This window comes from Garra rufa, chromosome 4 (genome assembly GCF_049309525.1).
Source record: "Garra rufa chromosome 4, GarRuf1.0, whole genome shotgun sequence".
Taxonomy (NCBI): Eukaryota; Metazoa; Chordata; class Actinopteri; order Cypriniformes; family Cyprinidae; genus Garra; species Garra rufa.
In genome coordinates, this window is record NC_133364.1 from 4470747 (window position 1) to 4481481 (window position 10735).

Here is a 10735-nt window from a genome sequence, read left to right on the forward strand (position 1 = left end):
TCTTACAAATACACAGCTTCTGGCTTCACGAGGTGTTAATTGACGGACTGGAGTGGTGTGAATTATTGTGATGTTTTTATCAGCTGTTTGGGCTCTCATTCTGACGGCACCCATTCACTGCAGAAGATTTATTGGTGAACAAGTGATGCAATGCTATATTTCTCCACATCTCCAGAAAGCAACCATCCAGAACTCCAATGCTTTATGCACAAGAAAGCACCATTCACATTTTCCTTATAAAATGTAATAATGATCTACTGTTTTCTTCTCTCTTTTTAGACTATAGTCGAATTGGCAGAAACAGGCTCTCTGGATCTCAGCATATTCTGCAGCACCTGTTTGGTAATTATGGCTCTTATCCATTCTGCTCACCGCTGCTTGAACACAGTCAGTGTTGGCCCGCTGATAACCAACAGTCTGATTTGCATTGCAATTTCCATCGAGGCGCTTGCACATAAAGCACTCACATAAACAGCCTGTTCTCCACAGATACGCAAGCCAATCAGATCGAAACACTGCGCCGTTTGCAATCGATGCATCGCCAAGTTTGATCACCACTGCCCGTGGGTCGGCAACTGCGTAGGTGAGTTTTTCAGTGGTTGCATCTTCCACACAAGCTCTTCAACCTGACATTAACATGAATAATCAGAGATGTTCTGCCAGGAAATTGTTCACTTTTGTTAAGAAAACCCATTTAGCATCCCAAAGGCTGATATGAGTCATCCCTTTCATTTGTTTGTTTTTCTCCTCATTGTCTGCGGACAGGAAGTGGAAACCACCGCTACTTTATGGGCTACTTGTTCTTCCTGTTGTGTATGATCTGTTGGATGATATACGGATGCATTTGCTGTGAGTATACTTGACTTGCATGGTTTTGTACGATTAATAAGATAAGAAATTAATATAAATTTTAATAAGGTAATAGTATTACTATTCACGTCTGTGATGCATGCACAGAATTAAAGTGGCAGCGCATTGTTTGCAGTAAATATGAACAAGTATTGACATGAAAATGTCATAAATACACCATAAATGCATATAATCTATAATCAAAAGTCTACTGTGTTTCAACACATAAAGGTTTTTGGCTAGGTTTAAAGGAAAAGAGCATTTTTAGATAAGGTAATAATATATTATTCGTGGAGGTAGGAAAACAAAGTTCTTTATTAACAACAGGATTGCTTGTAATAAATATTTAAATGGAAAAGAAAAGGCATTAGAACTGACTAGTTTATGTTTGTGATAACATAAGCAGTTTAAATATTTTGCCACTTGCTTGGGCAACCTAATATATAAATCTTGAAGTAAATGCAAAAGTAAAAAGCATTGAATAATCTGTTGCTTATATTTATTGTGTTTAATTGCACAATTTAAAAAAAATGCACTGCATGATCAAACATTTAGGTGAGGTAAATATATATTCTTGAAAATGCTCTGCTCCACCCCTCAAATTAAAAAACTGATTAAATGCCTAAAAATCCTGATTGGAATTTCACTATAAATAATTCTACATGATAAAAAGAAGGCTTTAAAAAGATTGTATCGGATCGGCAGATACTGCTTCCTGTGACCGGCCTCAAAAATCCTGATTGGGGCACCCCTACTTAGTGCAATACATGGATAGTTCACCAAAAAAAAAATTTCTGACCTTCTGACATTTTCTCAATTATTCCTAACCTGTAAAAGATGATATTTTTAAGAAAACAGTTGACGGTACCCATTGACTTCCATAGTATGAAAAGAAAAAATACTATGGAAGTCAATGGTTACCGTCAACTGTTTGGTTACCAACATTCTATAAAACTGGTCTAAATGAAGAAAATATGATATTTAGACAATAAGAAAAAGTACATATCTTCATTCTGTTCAAAAGTGTTCACCCCTGGCTCTTAATGCATCATTTTTCCTTATAAAGCATTAGTGAGTGTTTGAACCTTCTGTAATAGTTGCATATGAGTCCCTCATGATCATACAGTCATTGTTGGAAAGGGTTCAAATCCACAAAAATGCTGAAAAACCACAGAATTTGTGGGAGCTTAAAGATTTTTCTGAACACCAGCGGACAAAGTACTCATAAACACTTTCACTAAACAAAAAAAAACACAGCTGTGGATAATTTTATTTTGAAATAAAAAGTTGACAGTACCCATTAACTTCCATAGTATTGCAAAAAATACTATGGAAGTCAATGGGTACCATCAACTGTTTGGTTACCAACATTCTACACAATGTCATCTTTTGTGTTCAGCAGCTGAAATAAACTTTCTGAATTTGAAGATCAGGGTACATTTAAGATATTAAGCAAATGAAAAAAATGATATTTAGACAAAATAAGAAAAAAAAAAATCTTCAATCGGTTCAAAAGTGTTCACACCCGGCTCTTAATGCATCGTTTTTGCATAAAAAGCATCGGTGAGCATTTGAACCCATGTAGTAGTTGCATATAATCATACAGTCATAATACACAAAAAAGCTAGAAAACCACAGAATTTGTGAGACCTGAAGGACTTTTCTGAAGAACAGCAAGCAGGTTAACTGTTCTGGACAAACAAGGGACTTGTTTAGTTATAACTAAACAAAAAAACACAGTTGTGGATCATTTTATTTTAAAATAAAGATATTTTGAGATAAAAAGTTGACAGTACCCATTGACTTCCATAGTATGTAAAAAAAATATGTGACCCTGGACCACAAAACCAGTCATAAGGTAAAATTTTACAAAACTGAGATGTTTACAACATATGAAAGCTCAATAAATAAGGTTTCTATTGATGTATGGTTTGTTAGGATAGGACAATATTTGGCCGAGATACATCTATTTGAATATCTGGAATCTGAGGGGGCAAAAAAATCAAAATACTGAGAAAATCACCTTTAAAGTTGTCCAAATTAAGTTCTTAACAATGCATATTACTAATCAAAAATTACATTTTGATATATATTTATAGTAGAAATTTTACAAAAAATCTTAATGGAACTTGATCTTTACTTAAATTCCTAATGATTTTTGGCATAAAAGAAAAATCAATAATTTTGACCCATACAATGTATTTTTGGCTATTGCTACAAATATACCCCAGCGACTTAAGACTGGTTTTGTGGTCCAGGGTCACATATAATGGAAGTCAGTAGGTACCGTCAACTGTATGGTTACCAACGTTCTACAAAATATCTTATAAATAAAAACTAGCATGCATTTTGTAAGATCCCTCTTATTTTGGTCAAATAATTAACATTTAGCTGATTCCGCAAGGTTTTGACTTCAACTCTATGTATAATATTGATGAACTGAACGTGATTTGGTCTGTTTGTGCAGATTGGAGGATTCACTGTGCTACCAGCTACACTAAAGACGGCTTTTGGGTCTACATCACCCAGATCGCCACCTGCTCGCCGTGGATGTTCTGGATGTTCATCAACAGTGTGTTTCACTTCATGTGGGTTGCTGTGCTCATCATGTGCCAGCTCTATCAGGTAAGATCTAAATCTGTTACTAAAGCAAGAGAGCTGCTCACCTAGACTACATTCCCTTGAGGATCTTTTTCAGTTTACACGCTGACCTGTAGAAATTGAGTCGGCGCACTACGGTTTTTGTGGGTTGATGTGTATGTTTTATGTTTTCTCCATAGATCGCTGTTCTGGGCATCACTACAAACGAGCGCATGAACGCCAGAAGATATAAGCACTTTAAAGTTACAGCCACATCCATCGAGAGCCCTTTCAAGTGAGTGCTTTAAAGTCATTTCTGGTTGAGCTGGGAACAGCTTATCTATACAGCACTGAACCATAAATATATTTTATAGAGACATGCTTTGTATATTTATCATCATTACTGTCTGTAGAATATAATCTATGTGAAACTTACTGTTGCTAACTTAAAAAAAAAAAAAAAAAAATATATATATATATATATATATATATATATATATATATATTGTTGCTTCTTTAGGCACCAAATTGGTGCTTTAATTAGGCACCAGCAATGAAGAGAAAAATCTGATTAGATCGAGTAAATTATCTCAGGAATTATTCATGTTTGTAATTATAATTATGTAGAAATTTTAAAAAGTCTAAAAAATCTAGAAAAAAGTTTTTTATTAATATACTGTTGGCAGTGTTATCATAATTTTTTTTGAATAAAATATAAATATTAGATTAAAAACATTGCGCGAAAAGGAGAAATAAGTTCTATACTACATTAGAACTATTTAGAAATATTTGAACAATGTTTAATAAAAAAAGATGAAAATGTTCATTATGAACAAAATGTAAATAATAAAAGCTAATCAAATACATTGAAAAGTTCAAATGAAAGCAAAATATTAATAAAGCGTATATTCATAATAGTGAAGTAACAGTTTTGGATAATAATTTAATGAGAAATTTAAGTACTAAAATTACTACTTATATAATTATAAAACTTGAACTAAAAGTCAAGTAAAACTAAATTAAAACTGCTCACAAATATTTGAAAAATGAATAATAAAAATTGCAAAATGAATAGCACCCCAAAAAATTTTTTTATTAATATATAAAAATAAATTATTAAAAAATATTGGAAAGCTGATTTAAAATATTAATAAAAACATTTTTTTAGATAATAATAAAGTCAAACTAAAATAAATTAATTGAGATAAAAACTATTTAGAAATATTTGAACAATGAAAATTGAATAAAAAAAAAACTGAACATAAAATAAATATTTTAAAATATTACAAAGCTAATTCAAAATATTATTAAAATATCTATTCATAATTGTATTAAAACTTGCAAACAAGTAACTAAAGTTGAAACCCACATTTAAATTGAGATCAACGAATAAAAATTGCAAAATTAATAATGCACAAAAAGTAAATTTAAACTGAATACAAAAAAATGTAAATTGAATATAAAATATATATTGATAGTAATTACACTTTCAGGTAAACTACTAAAATTACCAACTAAAGTCAAGAGATAATAGCTATTTACAAATATTTGAACGATACCAGTTTTTATTTTTATTTGTGATTAGTAATATGCATTGCTACGAACTTCATTTGGACAACTTTAAAGGCGATTTTCTCAATATTTTTATTTTTTTGCACCCTCAGATTGTAATTTTTTAAATGGTTGCATCTTAGCCAAATATTGTTTTATCCTAACAATTTATTTAGTTTATTTATTTAGTTTTCAGATAATGTATAAATCTCAATTTTAAAAAATTTACACTTATGACTGGTTTTGTGGTCCAGGGTCACAAATAATTACCCTGGAAATCGAGAGGTCTCGCGAGAGCACAATTTGAATTGTCTCTGCAAGACACTCTGGCATCGAGCAATGATGCACGTTACTGCATTACGTAAGAAGTTCTGGGAACCAATCAAATCGGTGTATCTGCTGTAGGCGGGCCAGAGGCGAGCTAAGCTGATGACGACAGCACTACGATGTCCGGAATCATTTATTAAACTTTGTAAGATGACTACAGATGAACACCAGTTGTTTGAAACGGCTTTGGCCGCTACAATGAACGAGTTAGACTTGGCTTTTCATATAAAAGAGGAACAGAAAACCGTGCTCGAATCGTTCCTGTGTAAGAAGGACTTTTTTGCTGTTTTGCCGACTGGATACGGCAAGAGTTTAAAGGGTTACGAAACCCCAGACAACTTTTTCTGAGATTTTAGCAGAAGTGTTTGTGTTGCAGATCATATGTGACCCTGGACCACAAAACCAGTCTTAAGTCGCTGGGGTATATTTGTAGCAATAGCCAAAAATACATTGCATGGGTCAAAATTTTTTATTTTTTTTTTATGCCAAAAATCATTAGGAAATTAAGTAAAGTTCATGTTCCATGAAGATTTTTTGTAAAATTCCTACTGTAAACCTATCAAAATGTAATTTTTGATTAGTAATATGCATTGTTAAGAATCTAATTTGTACAACTTTAAAGGTGATTTTCTCAGTCTTTTTGATTTTTTTGCATCCTCAGATTTCTGATTTCAAATAGATGTATCTCGGCCAAATATTGTCCTATCCTAACAAACTATACATCAATAGAAAGCTTATTTATTGAGCTTTCATATGATGTATATATCTCAGTTTTGTCAAATTTAACCTTATGACTGGTTTTGTGGTCCAGGGTCACAATAAAGCAACGCTGCCATCTGTTAATATTAATTGTTAGATATTTTTAAGAGTTTTTTTGCGCTATTTTCATCTTCCGGGTTTAAAATCTACATTGTGCTGACGTCACCGTTTGGGACTATAGTACATCGATGACGCGTCGGTGTCTCATAAATATTCATGACTCTGCGTGTTCTTATCCTATGAGAAGTCGATTCGCTTAATTATTCACGACAGCGTGTGCTGATTTGCTGTGGCAGGCGCTTCAGACTATGAGATTGCGTACATTAACCGAGAGGAACGTTCATGGATGAAAGAGAGTTCGGCACACGCGATTCATTCGTAAAGCAGGCGTAAGCGGTTTTTCCTTGACGCAACCCATCAAAAGGCTTATATAAACGCGGCAAAATAAACCTTAACAGTTATTAGAGGTTCAACAGCGTGTTCATATATGTGACCCTCGACCACAAAACCAGTCATAAGGTTAAATTTTACAAAACTGAGATGTATACATCACATGAAAGCTCAGTAAATAAGCTTTCTATTGATGTATGGTTTGTTAGGATAGGACAATATTTTGCCGAGATACATCTATTTGAAAATCTGGAATCTAAGGGTACAAAAAAATCAAAATACTGAGAAAATCACCTTTAAAGTTGTCCAAATTAAGTTCTTAACAATGCATATTACTAATCAAAAATTACATTTGGATAGGTTTACAGTAGGAATTTTACAAAAAATCTTCATGGAACATGATCTTTACTTAATTTCCCAATGATTTTTGACATAAAAGAAAAATCAATAATTTTGACCCATGCAATGTATTTTTGGCTATTGCTACAAATATACCCATATATTCAAATGCATGCTTGGTGCCGCCCCTCGAGTTAGACACTTTTCACTGCTCGATGCCAGACCCTTAATCTTAATAGATTAGGGTCTGGATTTTTCCAGGCTAACAAATAATAGTAATAATAATAATAATAAAAAAAATAAAATAAAAAAAAACAATAAAAACTTCAAAAGCACCTAACAGCATTGCTAAAAAAATCTGACAGTTCAGTCAAAACTATGAACTTGTCAAGATTTGTTTAGGAAGTCATTATTGTCAATGACAGCATTGTTTTAACGTGGCTCCTCTGTTTTCTCGCACAGTCACGGCTGTATGAGGAACCTCATAGATTTCTTCGAGCTGCGCTGCTGCGGTCTGCTGCGGCCCGTGGTGGTAGACTGGACCTCGCAGTACACAATAGAGTACGACCAGACGACCGGCTCAGGATACCAGCTGGTGTAGCGCGGCGAAGGAGCGGCGGAGCGTGAGAGAAGACGGAGCGAGAGGGAGAAGAGGGGAGAGGTTTTCCTGAAGTGCTGCTCAACCGGGACCATCTCCTTCACCGAGACTGCAAACCTCACCCAGTCAGGATAACGCATGCTGTCATTGGTTACCGTCACCGACTCCACCCGCCCACCGCACCCCGAGACGCCGGGACACGAGGAACAGGAAGAGGAGGAGTTTAATCACATCAGCGGCGGATGCGGTCCTCGATTGTGGTTCGTTTCGCACATCGACCGCTTTTGGTTGCGTTCGTTTTACTTTGGTTTTCTTCCTGTGAGTCCTTTTTGTTGCTTTTAAAGAGATATCGGATCTTCGTCGTGTGTAAGAACTTTGGAACTTTGTGTAGGGATGAGAATTAGCATAGCAAACGCGGTTTTAAGGAATCGTTCTAGAAAAGTTAAACTTTTATTATTATTATTTATTCATCCTTGTTTCGCATCAAACCCGTTTGAGTGACTTTCTGTACGGAAAACGCAAAAAGAGATATTTAGTAGAACGTTCAGGCTGCTCTTTTCCATACAATTATATTATTTATTATTTGATGTCCATGCTGAAAGTTATACACATGCGTGTTTGATACAACACGACGATTTGTAAATAATAACAATGTTTAATTTTTAGGTGAACGGTTCCTTTAAGCCGCCTCGATCTTCGTCTGATCGCGAATCAGATCAAAACAGGCGTCATATAGACACGCTTTCATAGAGCGATGCCCTGTTTAAAAATAATGTGACTTAACATATTTATTTTAACCTATTTATGTAGTATTTTTCAAAGAGTAACTATGGTATCATGAGGTGATTTTACAAGTCTTCATTTCAGCATATATGTACATTTGCAGCATGTTTAATAGTTTAGGTGGGGTGGATCCTACGGAACGTGTCAAGATGATGAAGCCGGGTCATGTTTGAACTCAAAATCAAAAGAAGAAAATATTAGATTATATTATGGTTTGAGAAAATGAAGCTAGGTTTTGCATTGTAGTATTGTTTTCATGAGAATTAAACGCATTTTCCATATAATTCTTATTACCATTATGCACAAAAGCTTCCTCGTTACTGTAATTAAATATCAAAGTATTTATTGCATACTGCCGTAAATTATGTTTTTTTTAATGATTGTATTACAGCCTTTGTTTACTGTAAAAATGTTTAAAAATACTGTATTGCAATGTATTTTTGTTACAACAAAAACAGCTTAACGCATTATGGTAATGAGCATTGGGAGGGAATGTGCTGGATTTACATAAAAAAAGATATATATATATATATATATATATATATATATATATATATATATATATATATATATATATATATATATACATTTATTTATTTATTTTATAATTGTTTGTGTTTATATATATTTATATAATTAAATAATTATAAAATACATATATGTAAGTAAATGACAATATATATATATATATATATATATATATAAACAATATATATTGTGAATTATTTTATATATAACTTAAATTATAAAAGAAAAAATATATATTTATTATATAATTATTTAATTTTATATATGAAATTAAATAATTATAAAAAAATATTTTATAATTATTTAGTTAAATTATTTAAAATATATATATATGAAATTAAATAGTTATAATTATTTCCTTTTATATATATTAAATAATTTACAATATATTTAAGTTTTTATAATTATTTAATTATATATATGTAATTAAATAATTATAAAATACACACATATATATATATATTATTATTTTTTTTTTTTTAAGGTCTAAATGTGACCTCGGCACATTCTTGACGCGTTTCTGAGATTAATCCAGGTGCCCTCTGAATTTACAAGAAATAACACGCTCGTATGTGAACCTCTATATTTATTATGTATGTGTAGTTTTAGAAAGCGTATACATTTAAAAATGGAAATGCTGTTGAAAAGCCATTAAGTGGACCCGATAGCTGTATGAACTTAAAGGAAGCTGCCGTTCAACACGCCAGAGAGGCTCCTACCGTCTTTGACATTTTTTTTTGGTTTGTTTGTTGTTGTTTTTTTGTGGCAGCGGCATTATTGGTCTGCCCACAATGCACTGACCTTTTTTGGTTTCGTTCGCCGTTACTGAAGAAACAAGCTGGCTTCCCCAGCGCCGCCGAGGGATCTTCATGTTTACGTAAGAAGAGGAAGCTCCTCCCCCTTTTTTGCTCTCCTCCGTTTCCTCTTCCTGCCGGTGTGGCGGATGACAGGATGAACTGATGTAAAGAATGTGCATCTGTACATAAACGATGAACTAGATCATTATTCTGTGAGTGACTTTCGTTGGTTCGTTTTTTTATTTTGGTCCGTGTTAGTTGAAGCTGCTCCTGATTTTTTTTATCTTACCAAAAAGCGAAAACGACGACAAAAAAAACGAAAAAAAAAAAAAAATCCCACTATTATCCAAGTGTATGACTGTAGCTTTTAGTGGCGTCTGGCACTGCTGTGTATAGACCTTTGACCTTGCAAGTCTCCACTGCATGTGTAAAGCCTGGACATAGTGATCACCCTTTCATCCGAAAGACGCCCCATCTGTAAATAGTGAATGTTCAGTATTTGCCACCGGGTTTTTTATTTTCAATTCTTTTGTTTTTACATTTAAAACCTGATGTGTGTATCGTTCTTGCGTGTCCCTCATCGCTCCGCGGCCGATCGGAGCCCCGCAGATGTATTCTATCTGAATGTCCCGTTCTCGTTGATTAATATTCAGCCTAAGGGTTTCTTTTGTATGTTTGATTGCTGGGTTTGTTGTACCACTGGATGTACAAACTGTAAATGCCAGAGAAGTAGACGCGAGCGAGGTGAACGCGGTCGGCGGTTAGGCATTCATTCGAACACGTGACACTGTTTTTAGAGAATATATTCACTCTGTTGTTCCTCTGCCTTTTACGGTTTGGCCGGCTGTTTTCCCACCATGTGAAAAGCACATGCTCATCTCCAGTGCCTCAGCTGAGATCAGGACGTCACCCTACTCTGCTTCAGATGTAACTTATTGGGCATGGTTCAATTTTAATGGCTTTATTAATAAAACATTTGAAGGTGAAAAGCCTGTGAGTTAATTTTCAATGTCACTACAGAAGCAAAGTGCACTGAAACAATTGTTTATTTTACATTCAACATATATATATGTAGACTTGCTACTCTATGAACCATTAACAACAGTAAAATGTGAAAGAATATTTTGCATAAAGAAAATTAACCTTATTCTTTTAGCGCCATTGTGACATTTTCCCAGATTCTCCTAAAATATTATTTTTTTTTATGCTTTTACCTAATGGTAATTAATATTGT

The 10735-nt window shown here is 33.5% G+C and overlaps 2 protein-coding genes across 2 annotated transcripts in view; both read left to right on the forward strand.

The window, feature by feature from the left end:
* zdhhc17 (zDHHC palmitoyltransferase 17) overlaps positions 1 to 8544 on the forward strand; it is a 30995-nt gene extending 22451 nt beyond the window's left edge. Inside the window, exons 12-17 of the mRNA XM_073838516.1 lie at positions 280 to 342; positions 490 to 583; positions 766 to 849; positions 3317 to 3474; positions 3630 to 3724; positions 7258 to 8544. Of these exons, the coding sequence (XP_073694617.1) occupies positions 280 to 342; positions 490 to 583; positions 766 to 849; positions 3317 to 3474; positions 3630 to 3724; positions 7258 to 7396 (633 nt within the window). The 3' untranslated portion in view covers positions 7397 to 8544. The remainder of the gene's footprint in view (positions 1 to 279; positions 343 to 489; positions 584 to 765; positions 850 to 3316; positions 3475 to 3629; positions 3725 to 7257) is intronic.
* The window catches only part of LOC141333437 (transcription factor E2F7-like), a 13009-nt gene continuing 9805 nt past the window's right edge, over positions 7532 to 10735 (forward strand). The window contains exon 1 of the mRNA XM_073838452.1: positions 7532 to 7685. Within this exon, the coding sequence (XP_073694553.1) occupies positions 7532 to 7685 (154 nt within the window). The remainder of the gene's footprint in view (positions 7686 to 10735) is intronic.